Below are 22,172 nucleotides of genomic sequence, written 5' to 3'. Positions count from 1 at the left end.
TTTGCCCCCCCCAGCCCTGACCCCCCCCGTGTCCCCCCCCCGCAGCTGTGCCCGGTGTCAGCCGGTGCCGGGCGTGAGCTCAGCGGGGGGGGGGGGGGAGGCACCGGGTGGCACCGGGGGGGGGGGGGGGGACACCAAGGGGGGGGTCCCAGGGTTTGGGGTGGGGGGGGGACACCCGGGGGGGGTCCCGGTGGGAGCGGAGCAGGGGAGGGGTTGGGGGCGATGGGAAACGAGGGGGGGGTGGAGAAATTGGGGGGGGCACAGGGAAATGGGGGGGCACGGGGAAAATTGGGGGGGCCCTGGGGGGTCGGCGCTGGGGCTCCCGGTCCCGTCGGGGGGGGTCTCAGCCCCCTCCCCGCCGCGCCCCCTCCCCGCGCCGCGTCCCCTTTAAATATGCAAACGCGGCCCCGCCCCCCCTCGCGGAGCCGCGGAGGGTTGGGCCAATGAGAAGCGGCGGCCGCCGGCTGCGGTAACCGCTGCCGGGCGCGGCAGCCAATGGGAAGGCGGCGCGGCGGGAGGGGGGCGTGGCCTCAGCTCCCCCCCCCCCCCCACACCCCCCCCCGCCCCCCCCCTCCCCTTTCGGCGCGGTCCCGGCCCCGGCGCGGAGCGGCCCCGGAGCGGGGCGGGGGCGGCGGCGGCCCCCCCGCAGGTGAGTTCCAACCCCCCCCCCCCCCCCCCCCAAATTATCGCGACCCCCCCCTCACTATCGCGACCCCCCCCGTTATTATCGCGACCCCCCCCCCTCGTTATCACCACCCCCCCGTTCCCGCCGCCCCCTCCCCATTTATCGCTGCCCCCCCCTTTTATCGCAGCCCCCCCCCAAAATCCCCCCCCCCATTTACGCCCCCCCCCCCAATTTTCGGCTCCCCCCCCCCCCCATTTACGCCCCCCCCCCCCAATTTTCGCAGCCCCCCCCCCCCCGCAGGTGCCGCCTTTTATTCTCATTCCCTTTAATTATAATTAATTAATTTTTTTCCCGGGGGGGGGGGGGGCGCATCCCTTTGTGCCCCCCCCCGTGCCCCCCCCTCGCCCCCCCCAGCGCCCCCCCCCGCCCATTCCCCCCCCCCCCCCCATCACTGGACCCCCCCCACCCCCCTAAGGTCCCTGCTGCCCCCCCCCCCCCAAAAAAAAAAACAAATTAAAAAAATCCCCCCCCCTTTGAGCCCCCCCCCCCCCTCGTGGCACAGGTCCCAGGGGGGGGGCCCCAGCGCCGTGCCCCCCCCGCGCCCCCCCCGCCCGGTTTCCTGTTTGTGCTGCGAGCCTGGGGCAGCTTCAAGTGGGGGGGGGACCGAGGTGCTGCCCCCCCCCACACCCCGAGACCCCCCCCACGGGGTCCTTCCCACCTGGGTGGGGGGGGGCACCTTTTTTTGGGGGGGGGATTTGTATTTTTTTGGGGGGGGGGGGGACTGCGTTTTGGGGGGGTCTGCGTTTCTTTTTGGGGGGGGGCTGTGTTATTTTGGGGGGGTGGCTGCATTTTTTGGGGGGTGGCTGTGTTTTTTTTTTTGGGGGGGTACTTGGGGGGGGTTATATTTTTTAGGGGGGGTCATTTTTTCAGGGGGGGGGTCTATATTTTTTTTTCCGGGGGGGGGGACAGGCCGCGCGGCAGCCTCCTCTCATTTATTATTGAGCTGCGGATCCGGTGTCGGGCCCAGCGGTGCCCCCCCCCCGCTGCCCCCCCCCCGGGGGTTCCCATGGCCACGGCACCCATGGGAACAAATTATGGGTGGGGGGGGGGCACCCTTGGGACCCCCCCCCCCAAATTATCACCTCCGTGTCCCCAGGGTGCTGGGTGCCGCGCCGCTGCCCCCCCCTTGCCTCCAAGATGTCCTACTTCGCCGAGCACTTCTGGGTAAGCCCTGACCCCCCCCCCGATTATTTCTGCCCCCCCCTGCTTATTTCTGCCCCCCCCCCGCTTATTTCTGCCCCCCCCCACCCATGGGTGCCCCCCCCGCACCCATGGGTGCCCCCCACCCATGGGGATCCCCGGCCCCAGAGGAGGAAGCAGCCGGCGCCGCGCTGCTTCCTGGTCCCCCCCTGCCCCCCCCTGCCACCACCGTGCCTCAATTTCCCCACGGGGGGGGGGGGGGTCACCCACCATGCTGGGGGGGGGGGCACTTCCCACACCACCCCCCCCCAGTGCTAATTTGGGGGGGGGGGCGCACCCCAAATCCCACCCAGCGCTTGCCCACCCGCGGCACACCCCCTACTCAAACTGGGGGTGTTTGTTTTTTTTTTTGCTTTTTTTTTTGGGGGGGTCAATATTATTTTTTTTGAGAGGGGGGGTGCATTTTTATTTTTTTTGCCCCCCCCCAGGGCGAAAAGAACCACGGCTTCGACGTGCTCTACCACAACATGAAGCACGCGCAGATCGCCACCAAGGAGCTGGCCGACTTCGTGCGCGAAAGGTGCCGGGGCTGGGGGGGGGGGGGGGGGGGGACACGACACACCCGGGACCCCAACAAACTGCTTGGGGGGGGTCCCAAGGTGCCCCCCCCTCCAAAAAAAAAATTAATAACCCCCCCCCCCAGGGCTGCCATCGAGGAGAACTACGCCAAGGCCATGGTGAAGCTGTCGAAGATGGCCACCAACGGCACGCAGCTGGGGTGAGCGCGGGCACCGGGCGGAGAGGGGAGGGGGGAGGGCTTTTTTTTTTTGGGGTGGGGGGGCCCTGTTGAGCCTTTTTTTTTTTTTGGCACCCCCCCCCCCCAGGACCTTCGCGCCGCTCTGGGAGGTGTTCCGCATCTCCTCGGACAAGCTGGCCCTGTGCCACCTGGAGCTGATGAAGAAGCTCCACGACCTCATCAAGGAGATCGCGCGCTACGGCGAGGAGCAGGGCCGGGTGCACAAGAAGGTGCCAAACCTCCCCCCCCACCACCAAAAAACACCCCCCCCAATAAAACACCCACCCCCTATGGTACTCCTGGGGTTATTTTATTTATTTCTTGCCCCCCCCCAAGTCGAAGGAGGAGGCGGCGGGCACGCTGGAGGCCGTGCAGCTCCTGCACGGGGTGGCCCAGCTGCTGCCCAAATCCAAGGAGAGCTACCACAGCAAGTGCCAGGAGTACGAGCGGCTGCGCAAGGAGGGCACCAGCCAGAAGGAGCTGGACAAGGTGACGCGCCCCCCCCCACCCCAAAAAAAAATTAAAAAAAAATTAAAAATCTCATCCCCTGTGCCCCCCCCCACCTGCTGACGCCCCCCCCCTGCCTCGCCCCGCAGGCGGAGCTGAAGTCGAGGAAGGCGGGCGAGGCGCTGCGGCGCGCCGTGGACAAGTACAACGCCGCCCGCGCCGACTTCGAGCAGAGGATGCTGGATTCGGCCATGGTGCGACCCCCACCCCCACCCCACCCCCCCGGGGGGGGTCCTGTCCTCGGGGGGGGACGTGTCCCTGGGGATGTGGCACCCACCCCGGGGTCACCCAGCCTCGGGGACGCGCCGCTCCCCAGCCGTGCGCCCAAGCGGCCGGGCGCGCATCCATCGGGGTGGTGGCGCTTGGGGAGGTGGCACCCCGGTTGAGGGTCCCTTTTTGGGGACACGCCAGCCCCTTGGGGACTTCCTAACCCCCCCCCCCCAGGGACACGCCAGGTGTCCTTGGGGACATCTTTGGGACATCGTTGCCCCCTTCTCCTCCCTGCAGCGCTTCCAGGAGGTGGAGGAAGCCCACCTGCGCCACATGAAGGGCCTCATCGGCTCCTACTCGCACTCGGTGGAGGACACCCACGTCCAGATCGGGCAGGTGAGGCCACCAGCCCCGTGTGGTGTCCCTTCCCCCCCCCGCCCTCTTTTGTCACCCGATGTCCCCCCCCCTGCCCCGTGCCACCGCCGCTCCTCCCCAGGTGCACGAGGAGTTCAAGCAGAACGTGGAGAACATCGGCACCGAGATGCTGCTGCGGAGGTTCGCCGAGAGCAAGGGCACGGGGAGAGAGCGACCAGGTGAGCTCGTGGCAGCGGCCTGGGGGGGTCCCCAGCTCCTACGGGGGTGCTGAGCACCCCCCCTCGTGCTGTTCTGACCCCCCCTTTTTGCTCGCAGGGGTGCTGGATTTCGACGAGTACCGGCTGGCTCCAGCGCAGGAAGGCAAGTACGTCTGCCCCCTGCTCAGCCCCACGCCGGGGGGGTGGTTGGGGGGGGTGGGATGGGTGAGGGGAGGGGTCCCCGGGGGGGGGGCTGCTCACTGCTCTGTGCCCCCCAGGGCCCAAAAGGAGCCGCAGCAAAGCCTTCCGCATCCCTGGGCTGAGCCGCAAGGAGAGGGAGCGTGATGCTGGGTGAGACAGCCCCGTCCCGTCCCATCCTCTCCTCTTCATCCCATCCCATCCCATCCCATCCCCTTCATCCCATCCTATATCATCCCATCCTGTCCCATCCCATATCCCATCTTATCCCATCCCCTCCATCCCAATCCCCTGTGTCCCATCCCATCCTGTCCTCTCCTCTCCATCCCATCCCATCTCACCCCTTCCATCCCATCCCATTCCCTATATCTCGTCCCATCCCATCCCCTGTACCTGATATCATCTCCTCCATCCTGTCCCCTGCATCCCATCCCATATAATCCCATCCCATCCCCTGTATCCCGTATCATCCCCTCCATCCCATCCCATATAATCCCATCCTGTCCCATCCCATCCAATCCTATCCTGTCCCCCGTATCCCATATCATCCCATCCTCTCCATCCTGTCCCATTCCACCCCCTGTATCCCATATAATCCCATCCCATCCCATATAATCCCATCCCACCCCCCCCATCCCCCTTTGGGGTCTAACTCTGCCACCATCTCCCCAGGGAGTCCCCAGACGCCGACGCGGTGAGTGGCCCGAGGAGCAGGACCCGCTCCTTCCCCCACCCGTGCCGTACTGGGAGGACTGGGAGGACTGGGAAGCGACCCCCCCTGAACCCCCCCATACCCCACAGGCCTGCCCGGAGGTGGACGAGGACGGATTCAGCGTGCGCCCCGACCTGCCCCACGATATCCTTGTGCCGTGTGCGCTGCGGGGTTTTGGTGGGGGGGGGGATTTGGGATTTTTGGGGTGCCCGAGCTGGGGGTGTTGCCTTGACTGCGGGGGGGGGCTCAGGCGAGGCGGAGAACCACGGCTGCTCCTCCAGCGACTCGGACTACGACGAGGACGAACCCCGCAAGTTTTACGTCCACATCAAACCCGTGCAGCCCCGGGGGGCCGGGGGCAGCGCCGAGGGGGCCACCGTGGAGCAGCTCAAGGCCACCGTGGGCAACCTCATCCTGCCCCCCGGCGTCGGGGTGAGGCTCGTGGGGTGGGGGGGGGGACCACACGGTGGAGGGGAAGGGGGGCTATAGCAGGATTAACCCCCCCACCCCGTGTCTTGCAGGGCACCGTCAGGCGGCAGTCATCCCGTAAGTGCCCCCCCCCGGGGGTTGTGGGGTCCGGGTGGGCTCCGTGTCCCCGTCCCCGTGTCCCCCATCCCCGTGTCCCCTAACGCTGCCCGTCCCTGTCCCCAGGGCACGTGGTGACCCCAAGCTCTGCTGCCGACCCCGAGGGGACGCTGGTGGCAGGTGAGGCCGTGCCGGGGGGGCTGGGGGGGGGGGCGCACGGAGAGGGGGGGGGTCAGCTCCGGGTCCCCAAATGCGCCCCCTCTCCATGCAGGTGACAGCACAGGGAGGGGGCGCCCGGCGGCGCAGATAACCAGGTATGGGGTTGGGGGGGGCACTGGGGGGGAGGCTGGGGGTCCTTGAGCCCACCCCTCCAGGTCCTGAGCCCCCCCCCCCTTGTGCCCCCCCAGCAAAGCCCTGCCGGATTCGGTGCCCCCCGCCGCACTCTTCGGGCCCCCCCCTGGAGTCAGCCTTCGAGGCGGAGGATTTCCCGGGTGAGGTTTTGGGGTATGGGGGGACCCCAAAAGTGTGGGATTTGTGTATGTGTTGTGTGTGTCCACCCCCCCCAAAAAAACGCCCTGACACGGGGGTCTTCCCGCAGCCCCCCGCGCCTACGTCCTGACTTCCTCCTCGTCGCCCTTCTCCTCTTCCTCCCCGGAGAACGTGGAGGACTCGGGCTTGGACTCCCCCTCGCACCCCGCTCCCGTCCCCTCCCCGGACTCGAGGCCGTGGACTCCCCAAAGCCCCCAGCCCAAGCGGGGGGCTCAGCCGGACCCCCCCGCCCCGCCGCGACCCCCGCAGCCCCGGGGGGCGCCTGCCCGAGCTCCCCGGTTTCGCCGTCTTCAGCGGCCCCGGGGCCGAGGGGCTCTGGGGGGAGGACGGCGGGGGGGGGGTCACGGCCCCCCGGGGACGACCCCGCGGCACGGCCCCCCCCCCAGCCCCCTTCTCCCGACCCTTTCGGGGAGCCCCCGCCCTGGCTGCGACCCCGCAGCCCCCCCGGGGATCGGCCCCCCCAGCCCCGACCTTCCTCCAACTCGGCCTCCTCCTCCTCCTCCTCCCCGGCCCCCCCCAGCGGGGGGGAGTCCTCCAGCCCCTCCCCGTGGAGCTGCCAGGGCTCGGGGACGGGGGGGCCCGAGGGGGACACGCCGGGGGCCCCCCCGCTGCAGCCTGAGCCAGGTGAGTGAGGGGCTCCCAGGGAGCTTCACCCTTAGCTGTGCCCCCCCCCCAAAAAAATTATCCTGATCATTGCCCCCCCCAAATCGCCCTTAACTCCGTCCCCAAATCATCCTTAGCTCCGTCCCCAAATTATCCTGATCTCTGCCCCCCCAAAAAAATATCCTGATCTCTGCCCCCCCCAAATCACCCTTAGCTCCGTCCCCAAATTATCCTGATCTCTGCCCCCTCAGTTATCCTGATCTTTGTCCCCCCCCAATTATCCCAATCTCTGCCCCCCCCCAATCACCCTTAGCTCTGCCCCCCCCCAACTCATCCCCGAGAGCTGGGGCTGAGCCCTCCCAAACTCCCTTCACTGCTGCTCCCCCCATGACCCCCCCCATGGCTGCCTCCGCCCCTCTCTGCCCCCCCCTCACCCCCTTTGTGCCCCCCCAGACCCCCGCCCCGCCGCCGCCGCCCCCCGCGAGGTGCCGCTGGTGGCCCCCCCCCGGCGTTCCCGAACGAAGCGGTCGGCGGCCGGCCCGGCTGCGGGCAGCAACACCGACCTGGTGCGTGGGGAACAGGGGGGGGGGGAAAACAGGGTTCAGGGGGGGGGTCAGAACCCCCCTGACCCCCCCCCTGGACCCCCCCTGACCCCCCCTGTGCCCGCAGTCGCGCTCGCTCAGCCCCTCGCCCTCGTGGAGCTGCGGCCCCTCGCACTCGGCGCCCGCCAGCCTGGGCGAGCGCGGCTTCTTCGCCGTCTGCCAGCCGGCGCTCGGTGGGTCCTGGGGGGGTCCCTATTGAAAAGGGGAGGGTGAAGGGGACCCCCCCCTAGGTGCTGATGGGGTCTGCCCACCCCTCAACCCCAGGGATATCGCGGGGTCCCAGCCCCGTGGTGCTGGGCTCGCAGGACGCGCTCCCCGTGGCCACCGCCTTCACCGAGTACGTGCACGCCTACTTCAAGGGGCGCGACGCCGACAGGTACGGGGGCACCAGGATGGGACCCCCCCCTCCAATCTCACCCCCCTCTCCTCCCTATTTATTCCCTGGGGTCAGTGTGCCCCCCACCCCGTGCCGCTGGGGCCAACCTCTGCTCCCCTCCTGCCCCCCCCCCGCCCCCGGCAGCTGCCTGGTGAAGGTGACGGGCGAGCTCACCATGTCCTTCCCCGCCGGCATCGTCCGCGTCTTCAGCGGGGGCATGGCCCCCCCCGTGCTCAGCTTCCGTCTGCTCAACACCGGCGCCATCGAGCAGTTCCTGCCCAACGCCGAGCTGCTCTACAGGTGCGGGGACGCGGGGACGCGGTGGCACCGTGGCACGGGATGGGGATGGACCGGGGATGGAGAGCGGGCGCACGGGGTGTGGTGCTGGGGAGGTGATGCTGGGGTGCTCGGGGTGCTGGGGGGCCAGCAGGCAGCCTGGAGGGGAGTGAATGCGGTGATCCGGAGCTGGTTTTGGGGTACAGGGGGGGTGCCTGGTTCATTAGGAGGTCCTGGGTGCCCCCAGTAGCTGCGGGGCGCAGCAGTGGGGCGGTGGTGTTTGGGCACGTGGGGTGCCACGTTCCGGGGGCGCTGGGTTTTTGGGGTGGCCACATCCCCGGGGGCGGGGGAGGCGGTGGTGTCCCCATGCTTCTGGCCGCCGTCACCCCGTCCCCGCAGCGACCCCTCGCAGAGCGACCCCAGCACCAAGGACTTCTGGCTGAACATGGCCGCGCTCACGGGGCACCTGCAGAAGCAGGCGGAGCAGAGCCCGGCCGCGTCCTACTACAACGTGGCCCTGCTCAAGTACCAGGTCAGCCCAACGCCGGGCAAACCGGGGTATCCAGCACCCCGACGGCTGGGTCCCGCCACCCTTCCTGACCCCCCCCTTTGACCCTCGTTTTGCCTCACCCCCCCCCTCCCCCCAGTTCTCGCGGCTGGGTCCCAGCTCGGCGCCGCTGCGGCTGTGCGTGCGCTGGGACTGCTCGCCGGGCGCCACGCGGGTCAGCGTGGATTACGGCTACAACGCCGGCGCCCTCGCCCTGCCCGTGCCCCTCGCCAACGTCCACGTCCTGCTGCCCCTGGACGAGCCCGTCACCAACGTGAGGCTGCAGCCGGCTGCCAGCTGGTAAGGGGTGTGGGGGGCACACAGGGATCCCCCCCCCCCTGCTAACCACAGGGTGGGGAGGACGGGGGGACACCGGGCTTGGGAAATGGGTTGGGGTGGTCGGGGACTCGGGGCCGTGTCCTGGCAGGAACCTGGAGGAGAAGAGGCTGCTCTGGAAGCTGCTGGACGTCCCCGGTGCGCCGGGGCAGGGAGGTGAGGCTGCGCCCCCCAAGCTTACGGGGTCTGGATCCAGCCCCTTGCTGGGCTGCCCCGGACTCGTCCCCCTCTTTGTGGGCACGGGGTCGGGTCCCCCACCTCCTGCGCTGTCCCCCCCCAGGCAGCGGCCGGCTCTCGGCCAGCTGGGAGCCCCTGTGCGGGCCCAGTAAGCCCAGTCCCGTGGCGGCCCAGTTCAGCAGCGAGGGCAGCACGCTGTCGGGCGTCGAGGTGGAGCTGGCGAGCGCCGGCTACCGCATGTCGCTGGTCAAGAAGAGGTTTGCTACGGGTACGGCCGCCCGGGCCCCATAAGCACGGGTTCCTTGCCTTGTCCTGCATGTAGGGGGGGTCCCTTCCCCGCCCCATAGGGTGCACGGGGTCCCTTCCCTGTCCCCTACAGCCCCGAGGTGCATGGGGTCACTTCTCCATCCCCTATAGTCCTGGGGCGCATGGGGTCCCTTCCTTGTCCCCTATTGTCCTAGGGTGCACGGGGTCCCTTCCCTGTCCCCTACAGGGTCCCTTCCCTGTCCCCTACAGCCCCGAGGTGCATGGGATCTTTTCCCCATTCCCTATTGTCCTGGGGCATACGGGGTCCCTTCGCCGTTCCCTATGGTCCTGGGGCGCATGGGGTCCCTTCCCCGTCCCCTACACCCCCGGGGTGCACGGGGTCCCTTCCCCAGGGTGCCCAAAGTCCCCTCCCTGCCCCCCCCTGAGCTCCGTCCCCCCCTTCTCAGTCAGGTGCCCCCTGGTGGGTTCGTGCCCCCCCCCTATCCTTGCAGCCTCCCCCCTCACTGCCTTTCCCCGCAGGGATCTACCTGGCGGGGTCCTGAGCTGCCTCCCACTGGATCCTCCGAGCCCCCCCCCCCAGGGGCTCCCCCCTTGGTTGTGTGAACTCAAAACACTGGATGGAGGCTGGCGGGGAGGGGGTGTCCCCCTCTTCTTCCTCCTCTTCCTCCTCTTCCTCTTCCTCCCCCCCCCCCATGGCTGTACCCGCGTCGTCTCCTGCTGCCCGGCGGACGGACCCCGCCGCCCCCCCCCCCCGTGCTGTGAAGGGAGCAGGAGCTGCTCTTTTATTAAACACTTTATTTTCTAATCCCTGGCTCTTACCTGTGCCACGCCGCGGTGACACCCACCCCCGGAGCCCCCCGGGCTGCTCCTCGGGCACGGGGCTGGGGTCCTGAGCCCCTCTTCTTGGGGGCTCCAGAGCTGGGGGGGGGGGGAAAGAGCCGAGGCTGAGCTTCCTCCCCGCACCCATGGGTGCTGCTGCCCCACCTGCGGCGGGCGGGCAGAGAGGGAGGGTGGCACCAGGCAGGGGGAGGATCGCTGCCAACGGGGTGATTGCACCCTAACGTTCCCGGGAGGCGCCAGGATGGCTCAGGGCCGGCTCTGTGGGAAGGTACCGGGGGGATTTGGGGGGTTTTGGGGGGGATTCGCAGCTCTTTGCGGTGACCTGGGGGGGGGTCCGAGCTGGGTGCCGGGATGGGGCTGGCTGGATCCTGCCCCTGGCAGCCAGGTTGTGTGGGGTGGGGGAGAAGCACCCGGGGTCCCCGTGGTGCCTTGGGGTCCCCGTGGTGCCTTGGGGTCCCCGTGGTGCCCGCAGACCCCCTGCCCCCGTGCTTTGTCCCTGGGGGCCAGCGCTGCTCGCAGCAACCCCCGGGTGGGCTTCGTGTAACCGAGCCCACCCCACCGCCACCTCCAGGAGGGGGGGGGGGGACTCCTTTGGGTACCCCCCTGCCCGCTGCCAGCGTGGCTCACGGCCGTGCCTGGCACTTGGGGCAGCGAGCCCGTGTCCCCTGGCTGGAACCAGTGCCCAGGACCTTGGCCAAGGCTGGGTGCCTCAGGCATGGAGCAAGGGCAGGCTGCCTCTCCCCAGGCAGGATCCCTTTTGCCTTGGCACGGAGGAGGAAGTGGACTTGAGACCAAAAAGGTGGTAAAGGAGGTGGAGAGGAAAATAAGAGCTGAATTGCCCTGCTACGTGGCTGATGGGGTGGAGAGGGATGTAGCGCCTGAGCCTCCTCCTCTTCCCGGAGACACTGGGGGGGGTGGAGACGCTGCCCCAGCCCGCAGGGCCCTGGGGTGCCAGTGGGGGGGCCCTGGGAGGGTGGTGGGGACACCCCAAGGTCCCCCAGCAGGAGCCCACAAAGGGCTCTGCAGGGCTGGGAACACACAGGGAGCCTTCAGCCTCCGCCATCATCGTCGGCACCGGGGAGCCACCGGGTCCCTTCCCAGCCATGGGGCACACGGCCCCGGTGGGGAACCCGTGGGCGTCGTGGAGGGGGCAGCAGGGGCTGCGGGGGCAGCCGTCCTCCCCCCGAGCCCCGCTCCCTGTCTCTTGCAGACCCTTCCCCACCGGTGCTGCAGGATGGAGAAGCTGGGCTTGGTCGCCATCGGGGCCCTGGGGCTCTGCTTCCTGCTGAACCCCACCAAAAACTTGGGGTTCAGCACCGTCCCCAGCCTCACCGCCACCCGTCCGGCCCCCAGCCTCCCCCCGACCCCCTCTCTGCCCACCGCCGCCCCCTGCGTGGCCAACAGCTCGGTGCACAACATCTCCGGCTTTGAGGAGCTGCCCCAGCACATCAAGGACTTCATGAGGTACCGGCACTGCCGCTCCTTCCGCCAGCTCCTCGACGTCCCCGGCAAGTGCGGGGGACCCCAGGGCTCCTCCAACATCTCCCTGCTCCTGGCCATCAAGTCGTCGCCGGCCAACTACGAGCGGCGGGAGGTGATCCGCAGGACGTGGGGGCAGCAGAGGACCTTCGAAGGGGCGCACATCCGCAGGGTTTTCCTGGTGGGGGTGTCCCCCAATGCCCACGACGCCAGGAAGCTGGGCTGGCTGCTGCACCTGGAGCAGCGGGAGCACCGGGACGTGCTGCAGTGGGATTTCAGCGACACCTTCTTCAACCTGACGCTCAAGCAGGTGCTCTTCCACGCCTGGCTGGAGGAGCACTGCCCCGGCGTCCACTTCGTCTTCAACGGGGACGACGACGTCTTCGTCAACACGGACAACGTGGTGCGCTTCATGAAGACCTCCCGGGGCAGCCGGCACCTGATGGTGGGCTCCGTCTTAATCAACACGGGGCCCATCCGGGAGAAGGGCAGCAAGTACTACGTGCCCAAGCAGCTGATGCCCTCGGAGCGGTACCCGCCCTACTGCAGCGGTGGCGGGATGCTCATGTCCGGCTACACCGCCCGCGTCATCCACCGTGAGTCCCGGAGCATCGAGCTCATCCCCATCGACGACGCCTACCTGGGCATGTGCCTGGAGCAGGCAGGGCTGCGCCCCGCTTCCCACGAAGGCGTCCGGCTCTGGGGCATCTACGCCCCCCGCAACAGCGACGCCTTCGACCCCTGCTACTACCGGGAGCTGCTGGTGGTGCACCGCTTCGTGTCCTACGAGACAGCGGCCATGTGGCAGGCCATCCACGAGCCCCAGCTGAGCTGCGGGAAGAAGGTGAGCATCTTCTAGGGTGCTCGGTGTCCGGGAGGCACCGGGACATGATGGTGCTGCTGCTGCTGCTGCTCGATGCCACCGCCCTGAGCGAGGGGTCCGAGGAACGCTGATGTGGGGCTGGCCCAAGGCTCTGCTGCGGTGCCGAGTGCCGCCGGGGCTCATCCTGCTCCTGGCTGGATTCTGCCTGGTTTTGCCCCAGAACCTGCCCTGTTTTGGCCAGGTGAGCGCCGAAGCCCCCGCGGGAGAATAAAGGAGCAGATTTTGGAAACGAGGGCGCGGGGTCCGGTGCCTTCCTAGGGCAGGGGAAACGTGTGCCCCGTTGCGCCGGCGAGGCTGGCGGGGGGGGTATGGGGAGGACGGGGTCAGTTTGGGGGGCGCATGGGCTTGGGGTAGGGGTCCCCAGCAGGCTGAGCACTTACGGGGGATGAGGTGCAGGCGAGGGGGTGTCTGCTCACCATGGAGGGCGAGCACAGCCCCGATGTCCCTGAGCTCCCTGCTCCGTTCCGTTCCCAGCACCGCAGGGCTGCGGCTGCAAGGTCGGCGATAACCTCGGCGGGGGCAGCCCTGGCCCTGGCGGGGTGCTCAGCCCCGGGAACAGCCCGTGCCGAGCCGTGCCGTGCCGTGCCGTGCCAAGCCGCAGATGGCTGCCCCACGCACGTGCCGGGCTCAGGGCCGTGGGAGGGGATATAAGCGGCGGTGCCGTGGGCGCAGCCACCCCCGTGCCAGCCCGCGGTGGTGCCGTGCCGCCGCGTGCCATGCGCCGCTGGGTGCTGGCGGCCCTCGCCCTGCTGGCAGCCGCCCCCGGTGCGGCCGAGGAGCCGGAGCTGAGGCTGTGTGGGCGCGAGTTCGTCCGCACCCTCGTGGCCCTGTGCGGGGGCACCCGCTGGAGCCGCCCCCCCCGGGCAGCCTTGGGTGAGTGCTGAGCGCGGGGACCCTTCCCCGGCACGAGGACACCCAAAATAATCGGGAGCGTCCCCGCGGGTGCCTCACCCCTCCCCGCTCTCTTCCAGCCGACTTCTTTGGGCGCCTCGATGGCCACGGCCCCCCCAGCCTGGCCCCCCCCGGCCCCGCTGGCTCCTGCTGCTCCCGTGGCTGCACCCGGCAGGAGCTGCTGCCCTTCTGCTAGCGCCCGCGCCCAGGGGAGTCTCTGGTGGCTCGTCGGAGGGTTGAGCTCGCTGCTGTACGGGGGGGGGACGCGGGCGCGCGTCCCCTCTTCCCCTGCATCCCCCCCCCCATGTGGGCTCTTCTCGACAGCTTCCAGATTTACCCAAATTTATTAGAAATGGACCAAATCCTGCTGCGCTGGGCGCGGGGAGAGGCAGGAGGTGAATGCCAAGCGGCGGCACCGCGGCCATTAAAGCCCCGTCGAAGCATCGCTGCGTCCGTGTGTCTGTCCGTCTGCGCATCATGCTGGGGAGGGGCGTGGGGTGGAGGGGGAGGGCTGGGGGGCTCGGGGGGCTGCAGCAGGGCCCCCAGAACGCCGTTTCTGGGGGTCCTGGCACCAGCTACCCGCGGGCTTTGCTGCGACCGTCCCGCAGCGCCTCGATTTTGGGCGCCAGCTCGCTGAAGGTGGGTCTGGTGCCGGGGTAGAAAGCCCAGCAGCTCAGCATCAGCGCGTAGACCTGTGGACAAGGACGGGGGTGTCATGGGTGCGGGGCTGCCCTGGGACCCCCACCATGCTTTGGGGGGGGGTCTCACCTCCACGGGGCAGCCGGCTGGTGCCGGGAGCCGCCTGTTGTCCTTCAGCAGCTCCAGCAAGTGGCAGATGATCTGCACTGCCTTCTCCGTGCCCATCATGCGGAGGAACTCCTGGGGTAGGGGGGGGCACGGGGGTGCCATAAACTCGGGGAGGCAGCAGCCGGGTCACAGGGGACCGAGGGGGGGGGGTTGTCTCACCTCCGAGGGGCTCCTGCTCTTGTTGCTGTAGGTGAAGAGCTCGTAGAGGAGCACCCCGAAGCTCCAGATGTCGGATGCTCGGGAGAAGACGTTGTCAGCCAGGGACTCGGGCGCGTACCTGCCGGTGGGAGGGTGCTGAGCACCGGGTCCTGCTGCTGCGCCCCCCCCCCCCCCAGCACCACGCTGCCCTCACCAGAAGACGGGGCTCTGGCCGGGCTCCTGCACCACGTAGTACTCCTTGTCCTGCGGCAGCAGCTTGGCCAGCCCGAAGTCGCCGATCTTGACGTGGGTCTCGCTCTCCACCAGGATGTTCCTGGTCGCCAGGTCGCGGTGCACGCAGCGCTGCGCCCCCAGGTACTCCATGCCCTGCAAGGGGGGGGGGGGGGGTCGCAGCCCCTCACCACCACCACCACCACCCAGGCTGTGCCCCCCCAGGGTGAGCGGTGGCACCGCTCTGCCCCCATCCCGACCACCCCCAGACACACACACACGCAGACCCCACGGGGGAGCCCCTTTGCCGCCGTGCCCCCATGGTGACGGGGGGGGGGGGGGGCACAGGGCACGGTCCCACCTTGCAGATCTGCCAGGCGTAGAGCAGCAGGCTCCTGTGCTCCAGGCGGTGCTGGTTCTTCTGCAGGTAGTCCCGCAGGCAGCCGTTGGGCAGGTACTCCATCACCAGCCGCAGCCCGCGCCGCCCTGCGCACCCGCAGCCGTTACGGACACCCCGGGGGGGCACCCAGGACCCCCTCTGTGTTGTGTGTCCCCCCCCCACCACCACCACCCTCCAGGGACAATCCTAACCCCGCTCTCACCCCGGCTGTAGCAGACGCCGCGGTACTTGACGATGAAGTCGTGCTGCAGCGAGTGCAGGATCTGGATCTCCCTCTCGAAGTCCTGCAGCTCCTTGGCCGAGTCCTGCTGCAGCTTCTTCACCGCCACCAGCTCGCCCGTGCTGTCGCCCAGCGGGTCGTAGCGGCACAGCTCCACGCTCCCAAAATTGCCCTGGTCGGGCAGGGCGTCAGGGGTGCCCCCCGAGCCCCCCACCTCATCCCCAGCGCTTGGCCACCCCCAGGACAAGCAGAGACAGACGGGGTGGGCACCGACCAAGCTTTTTCCACCCCCCCCCCGAGCAGCATTTTGTGCCCAGCTCGGAGGGGACACCCAGGACCCCGCCGTCGCCGCTCTGCCCTCACCTTGCCCAGCAGCGAGATGTACTTGAGGTGCCGCTCCTCGAACAGCGTGGGGTCCTGCCCCACGGCCACGTGCTCGTACCCCCAGAAGCTGTCCCGCAGCGTCACGTCGGCAGGCGACGGGTCCGAGAGCAGCTCGTAGTCTAGGAGGGGATAAGGGGGTGGTGAGACAACGGGGGGCCCGCTGGGGGTCAGGGTCCATCCCTGCGCCCCCCTCCCCGTGCTCACCGGAGGTGATGAGGCTGTTGAGGTCCCGGATGAGGGCGCGGAAGCAGGGCCGGGCGCGGGGCTCGTAGTCCATGCACTGCGCGATCAGCGTGGCCAGCTCGGTCCACTTGGGCGCGGGCAGCTGGAGGCGGCTCTGGTAGAAGTGCAGCTTCTGCGGGTGCACAGAGGGGGGGTCTGAGCACCCCGAGCAGCACCCGCAGGTTGCTGGTTGGAGATAACAGCATGGGGGGCACCGCCTGGACGCTGCCACCACCGCCACCCTGCACTGGAGGTGGGGAGGGGGGCTCCAAAACCCTGGTTCTGTTTTTTTTTGGGCACCCATCTCCCCCTTTTTCCAGTGTGAGAGGGTTGCTGGGCCAGCAGAGCCAGCAGGGAAATCCCTCGGGGACCCGCGGGGGGACTGGCAGCAGGATGGGGTCACCGAGGGTTGGGGTCACCGAGGGATGGGGTCACCGAGGGATGGGGTCACTGAGGGATGGGGTTGCAATGGGATGGGGTCGTAATGGGATGGGGTCACCAGGGAATGGGGTCACCAAGGGATGGGGTCACTGAGGGACAGGGTCACCGAGGGACGGGGTCACCGAGGGATGAGGTCACTGAGGGATGGGGTCACCGAGGGATGGGGTCACCGAGGGATGGGGTCGCAGTGGGACGGGGTGGCAGTGGGACGGGGCAGCCTCACCTTCTGCGGCTCCAGCAGGCTGACGGGCATGTTGCCCCCGCTGAAGATCTCCCACAGGGTCGCCCCGAAGCCCCACTTGTCAGCCGGGAGCGCCAGGCCCTTGGGGTCGCTCAGGCACTCGGGGGCCACCCAGGGGATGCGCTCCACCAGCACTGGGGAGAGGGGACGGCCCCAGCTCAGCACCCATCCGGGGGGGGTCCCGTGGCACCCCGGGGGCTGCGCGGGCACTTACGGTCCTTGGCCAGGACGGTGACGCTGACACCGGGGTCGTTGAGCTTGATGAAGGGGGGGCTGCCGCTGGCCACGTCCCCCTCCCGGGTCAGCAGCACCTTCTTGGCGGAGACGTTGCCGTGGGTGATCCTTTTGTCCTCCTGGGGGGGGTGGAGAGGGACCCTCAGCGCACCCCTGGTGTGGCACCAGCAAGGGGGGGGACCCCCGAAATGCTCTGCATTGGGGCTGCTGGGCTTGGGGCTGGGGGGTGTGAGGTACGGGTGGGTGGGAGCTGTGGGATGTGGATACAGGGGAGCTGTGGGATGTGGATATGTGGGATATATGGGATATGGATATATGGGACCTGTGGGATATGGATATATGGGAGCTGTGGGATATGGATGGGTGGGAGCTGTGGGATGTGGATGGGTAGGAGCTTTGGGTTATGGAAATATGGGGGCTGTGGGATATGGAAATATGGGACCCATGGGATGTGGACATGTGGGACCCATGGGATGTGGACATATGGGAGCCATGGGATGTGGATATATAGAAGCTATGGGATGTGGATATGTGGGACCCATGGGATGTGGACATATGGGAGCCATGAGATGTGGATATATGGGAGCTGTGGGACACAGGTAGGTGGGGACACGTGGGGGCGCGGGGTGCCGGCCCCAGCTCACCAGGTAGTTGAGGGCGTACGCCAGCTGCTTGGCCACCTGCAGCTTCCAGCTCGTGGTCACCTTGCTCTCGCCGTGGTTCTTCTTCAGGTAGAGGTCGAGGGGCCCGTGCCTGACGTACTCCTGCACCATGATACCTGCGGGAGGACGGAGCCGCCGGGTCCCACGCGTGCCCGGCCGCGGGTGCCGGCACAGGAGGGGGACGCGGGGCACTCACTCTCCTTCCCGAGGCTGACCCCGTGCAGCAGGACCAGGTGCTTGTGGGACAGCTGGCTCATGATGCTGGCGGCCTCCAGGAAGGACTGGGAAGGGGAGGACGGCGGCTCAGGGAGGGTGGTGGGGGGCGTTTGGGCTGGCTCAGGGGGGTCCCCCCCGGCCTCACCTCGGAGCAGTTGCGGTGGCTGCTGTCCATCACCTTGAGCACCACCTCGGTCTGGTAGAACTCGTCCTCCTTCTGGTCCCGCTTCACGCCCTTGTAGATGTGGGTGAAGGAGCCCTGCGCCAGGCTCTCGCCCTGCCACGAGAAGGGGGGTGCTGGATGGGGACGGCCCCCCCCCACCGTGCCCCCAAAACCCTGCGCCCCCCCCCCGTCCTGCCGTACCCGCGTGAGGCTCTCGGGGTCGATCTTGTGGAAGGTCATCTGGTTGGGGCTGCGGCGCGGGGCCGAGGGGGAGCAGGGGGGCCGGGGGCAGCTGCTCCGCACGATCAGCAGGTTGGACTTCTCTGGGGGGGGGGTGGGGAGGGCCGTGAGGGGCTGCTGTGACGTCACACCGCCCGCTGTGACGTCACACGGTTCACTCGGTGACATCACACCGCCCCTCGCTGCTCGTTTTATGAGGTCACACAGCTCTCCGATCCCATACAACCCCCCCTCTGTGACACCACCCACCCCCGCTATGACACCACACAGCCCCTCTGTGACGCCACCCAGCCCCTTCCGAGCCGTCACATGGCATGATTTATGACGTCACGGGGCAGTGTGTGACATCACACTGCCGGAGTGTCCCCCCCTCCACCTCACCGCGGCGGCGGCGGCGGCGCTGTCACCTTTGGGCAGGGGCGGGCAGCACGTGGCCAGGCGCAGGCGGGCGCCCTCGGCCTGCAGCCCGCAGCACCCATAGGTGCCCAGCAGCTCCCGCAGGCTGCAGAAGCGCCGGGCCAGCCCTGACAGCCAGAAATTCCCGTCCTCGTCCCTGCGGATCAGGCAGCGCTTGTAGTCCTGCCCGGAGCGCGTCTGCGGGGCGAGAGCCGGGCTCAGCGGCGCGGGGACCACCGGGGACGTGCCCGTCCCAAAGGGCCACCACCGGTGGCACCGTCCCCACTGGCACCGGGTTTCCCTGGTGGCACCGACCCCGCCGGCACCGGGTTCCCCTGCCCACGTTGCTGGATGTGGGTGCTGGGGGGCCGGGGGGTGTGCGCGGTGCCGGTCCCGGTGCGGGGGTCTCACCTCGGCGCACACGGTCAGCAGGTAGCTGTCAAAGTCCTGGGGGCTGCGGCGCAGCAGGAACAGCCCCGGGTGGCCCCCCGCCGCCTTCAGCTTGTTCACGGCGAATTCAGAGCTGTAAAAAGCAGGGGGGGGCACTGAAAAGGATGTGCCCCCCTCCCCGTGCCCAAGAGCACCCCGAGCCTGATGCGCACCCGAGCACCCCCAGGACGCGGAGCGGTGCCCGCCAGCCTCGTGCCTCCCCCCCTAAATAATTCCCTCCCTCTTTGAGCCCCATCACCCGTGGTCTGGGGGGGGTCAGCACCCACCTGATGGGCCCGTGGCACTGGTTCTCCACGTCCTCCAGCAGGCGGGGGGGGGCCACCTCCTTGCAGAAGTAGTGGTGGGCGTCCGCCGTCAGGCGGTAGTAGCCGTCGATGAGCGCCACGAAGCTGTGGGCTTCCTGCAGCGTGGGGAACTCCACCTCCTAGGGACAGGGGGAAGGTGAGACCTCTTCCCAACCTCCCCCTCTCCGTGTCATTGTCCCCACCCCCCCGTGCCCCCCTCCCCAGCTCACCAGCACCCGGTTGTCCGTCTTGGTGAGGGTGACGATGCGGTTCTCCACGGGGCTGCCGTCCCGGCTCGCCTGCTTGATGCTGACGTCGGCGATGTCGGGGAAGTCACAAAAGTGCTGGCGGCTCTGCGGGGACACCGGCGGGCTACCCTCTGCATCCCCCTCCCCTCACCCCAAAACCAGACCCTTTCCCCCAACCCCCCCCCCAAAAAACACCTCGGGGCTGCCGCAGCTCCAGGAGACGCCGTTCTCGCCGGCCACGTGGATGGTGATGTTGGCGTCGGGGCCGCGCACGGCGAAGCTCTCCTCGGCCCAGCGCCGCTGCAGCCGCTCCAGGTCCAGCAGGTATTTGAGCTTCAGGTGGCGCCCGTCCGCCTGGCAGCCGCCGATCCTGCGCAGGGACTTGCTGAAGCGGCGGCGGATGCGCTTGCGGGTGAGGAAGCTGTGCTGCTGGATCTGGCACCGCAGCGGCTCCGGGATGCACGACTTGTAGCTGGGGAAAGTGGGGAGACGATGGGAGAGGTTAAGGTAACCCCTTCCCGGATCGTCCCCGGCCCCGTGGTCCCCGCTCACCTGACGCAGCTGAAGACCTCGTCGGGGCTCTGCCGCTTCTCCTTGGCGATGCGCAGCATGTCCAGCACGGCCAGGCTCAGGCACTGCTCCTGCCTCGGCAGGCTCAGCGCCACCTCCACGCGGCCCCCGATGAAGTCGCTGCGGGACTGGGGACGGGGCAGCAGCTCGGTGGGAGCCCCCCTGTGAGCCCCCTGATTGCCCCCTGCTCCCTGCCAGCCCCGGCCATGCACCGGGGGCTGCAGCTGGCACAGAGCTCATGCGCCCCGAGACCCCCGGACCACGCACGAGGCTGTGGCAGGTGATGTGTGTGCCCCCCCTCAACTAAAGAGAGCATCAACGCATCTCCTGCTGACCCCAACATTGTGCAGGGCTGCCCCAGAGGCGCCCCCCTCCAGCTCCGTGCCCGGGTGTCACATCCTGCCCCGCGTTCTGGCTCTGGATGGGGATGGGCACGGGCTCACCTGGGCGAAAAGGTAATCGATGACGGGGTAATCCAGCACGGGGCTGGCGCGGTCGTTCAGCAGCTGGAAGCGATGCGACTGCCCCAGTCCGCACCAGTTGGGGAAGAAGAACCTGGTGGGGGCGAGGGGCAGGGCTCAGGACCACGTCCTGCACGGCACAGCCCCTATCAGCCAGCAGAGAGTCCCCAGGGGGCCGCGTCCCCGCAGACCCTACCTGATCCTATACACCACGACCTGGCTGCGGGCGTCCTCGACGGTGAAGAGGTGGTTGGGGGGGTACCAGCAGCTCAGGTCCTCGGTGGCCAGGGCGAAGAGGGGGTGGCAGACGGGCAGCACGCCTGGGGACGGGCAGAGCGGAGCTGTCCCCGGGGCCGTGACCGCACGGGGACGGTGCCAGGCCGGAGGGCACGGGGCCGGTGCTCACCGCAGGCTTTGGCGGCGTGGACGCAGAGCTCCTCGGCCGTGTACTCGCCGAAGGTGAAGGTGAGGACGCCGGCGGAGTCAGGGGGGGCGCGAGGGGTGGGTGCCCGGTGGTAGAGGTACACCTGCAGAGTGCCGGGCTCGGTGGAGGAGAGGCTGCAGGAGCGCTCCCCGATCAGCGGGGTCTCCTCGCCCAGCGGGGCCATGGCAGGCGCTGCAAGGACAAGGGGGGGGGCCCCGATGAGACCTTTGGGATCCTCCTCTCCCCGGGGTTAAACCCCGCAGCATCCCTAGGGCTGGGACCAGCTGCCCGCCGCCCCGCACTTGGGGTGCGGGTGGGGAAACTGAGGCAGGCTGATGTTTTGTTTTAGGGCGTGCGCACGGCCCCAGCCCTCCCCACAGCCTCTCAGCCCAGGGATGGGCACTCGCCCCCAGGTGTGGGCCACCGTGAGGAGGATGCGGCTCCATCCCATGCCCAGGTGGGTTGCCCAGACCCCGATAACCCCCCTGTGCCATCCCGGTGCCCCGAGGTACCTGCACCGTGCCGGTGGCCTCGCAGGCACTGCGTGTTCCGGCCCCGGGACTGGGCAGGGCTGGGTTTTCTGGGCTGCGTAGGTGGCTGCGAGCGAAGAGGGAGAGTCAAAAAGTCCCCTTGGTGACTTCCTTCCTGCCCACAGCGGCTCTGAGCAGCCAGGGACTTCCTGACGAGGGAGGGGGAGAGGGGTGGGGGGCCTCGAGGAGCCACCCAAAGGAGCCCAGGGGCAGGAGAGGGGCACCCCGCTTGGCCGGGGGCACCCCGCTGATCCCACCCGGTGCCGTGGTGCCGCAGGGATGGGTGCTGAGCATCCTGCCCCCGTCCTGTCCCATGCGGCCCCCCTGACCAAGGTGCTGTCCCCATGCACCTTGCGCTCCCCCTGCCCTGCCCGCAGCCCCCCAGGGTGGTCTCAGCCCCTCTCCTTTTGGCAGCTGCGTGCCCACAGGACCCCGGGTGCCCAGCCCTGGTGCCGTGCGGCTCCGCACGCAGCCGCCAGCGGATGTGGGGGATCCAGAAGCCGCCCGTCATCGTTTTTTTTTTCCCCTTTCTGCTGCTCAAAAAGCGCAGCAGGGAGCAGGGTCCTGCCCCCCGGGGACAAGGCCACCAGGGATGCTTTGTCACTGCAGCCAGACCCTGGGGACCAGGGACCCTGCCCCGTCACGGCACTGAGACGCTCCTTGGAGGGGACTTTTTTCTGGTCCTGGCTCTGTCCCCAAGGCTGGGGCTCTTCCTGGGTCATAGCCCCGCTGTTTCAGGCGCGGGGACAACCTGTCTGGGATGGGACAAAGCACTTTTTGTGCCTGGGAACGAGGAAGCTGGACCAGACACGGTGTCCCCACACCCCAGCGGGCAGAGCCACTCCCTGGTCCCCACACTCAGGCCACCAGCCCTTGGCCTTGGACTCGGGGCCGGATCCTGCACGCCGGGACCTGGCTGGGTGGCAGGGAAGGGGTTATCACCACGGCCCCCGCCGGCTCCACGTCCCTCCCCGGTGCCTAATCCTGCCTCCTGCCTGGCCCCGTGGCCAGCCCCTCGCCCCTCCGGCACAGCAGCGCC

The 22,172-nt window shown here is 68.8% G+C and overlaps 3 protein-coding genes across 3 annotated transcripts; 2 read left to right on the top strand and 1 right to left on the bottom strand.

Annotated features, from left to right (window-relative positions):
- The first annotated feature begins 582 nt into the window (after positions 1–582).
- FCHO1 (FCH and mu domain containing endocytic adaptor 1) lies at positions 583–9,804 on the top strand. Its single transcript, XM_084302748.1, is given in 31 exon segments — positions 583–649; positions 1,782–1,849; positions 2,314–2,405; positions 2,529–2,603; positions 2,710–2,851; positions 2,958–3,110; positions 3,218–3,322; positions 3,636–3,734; positions 3,835–3,931; positions 4,029–4,073; positions 4,189–4,261; positions 4,781–4,802; positions 4,910–4,964; positions 5,071–5,252; positions 5,342–5,366; positions 5,472–5,525; positions 5,617–5,659; positions 5,753–5,792; positions 5,794–5,836; positions 5,944–6,134; positions 6,136–6,218; positions 6,220–6,518; positions 6,951–7,063; positions 7,167–7,272; positions 7,364–7,475; positions 7,620–7,775; positions 8,151–8,283; positions 8,399–8,598; positions 8,726–8,790; positions 8,915–9,079; positions 9,598–9,804. Coding segments are annotated over 30 exon segments (3,018 nt in total). The 5' UTR covers positions 583–649; positions 1,782–1,822; the 3' UTR covers positions 9,621–9,804.
- Positions 9,805–10,159: 355 nt separating this feature from the next.
- Positions 10,160–12,256, top strand: B3GNT3 (UDP-GlcNAc:betaGal beta-1,3-N-acetylglucosaminyltransferase 3; the record flags this gene model as incomplete). The annotated part of the gene is made up of 2 exons (XM_084302613.1): positions 10,160–10,186; positions 11,129–12,256. 2 exons carry the CDS (start codon positions 10,160–10,162, stop codon positions 12,254–12,256), a joined length of 1,155 nt encoding a protein of 384 aa, XP_084158739.1.
- A 1,490-nt stretch (positions 12,257–13,746) lies between these two features.
- JAK3 (Janus kinase 3) lies at positions 13,747–20,787 on the bottom strand (the record flags this gene model as incomplete). The annotated part of the gene is made up of 23 exons (XM_084302894.1): positions 13,747–13,863; positions 13,940–14,050; positions 14,138–14,255; positions 14,331–14,503; positions 14,709–14,833; positions 14,950–15,139; positions 15,331–15,470; positions 15,556–15,706; positions 16,238–16,389; positions 16,470–16,608; positions 17,134–17,267; positions 17,348–17,432; positions 17,513–17,644; positions 17,732–17,853; positions 18,178–18,364; positions 18,578–18,689; positions 18,883–19,040; positions 19,131–19,253; positions 19,344–19,620; positions 19,701–19,846; positions 20,162–20,273; positions 20,376–20,499; positions 20,586–20,787. 23 exons carry the CDS (start codon positions 20,785–20,787, stop codon positions 13,747–13,749), a joined length of 3,330 nt encoding a protein of 1,109 aa, XP_084159020.1.
- Between the last annotated feature and the right edge of the window lie 1,385 nt (positions 20,788–22,172).

This window comes from Netta rufina (assembly GCF_964035555.1).
Source record: "Netta rufina genome assembly, chromosome: 28".
NCBI classification, from domain to species: domain Eukaryota; kingdom Metazoa; phylum Chordata; class Aves; order Anseriformes; family Anatidae; genus Netta; species Netta rufina.
Note: the sequence above shows the minus strand (reverse complement) of the source record. Positions and strands in the feature narration are given on the sequence as shown.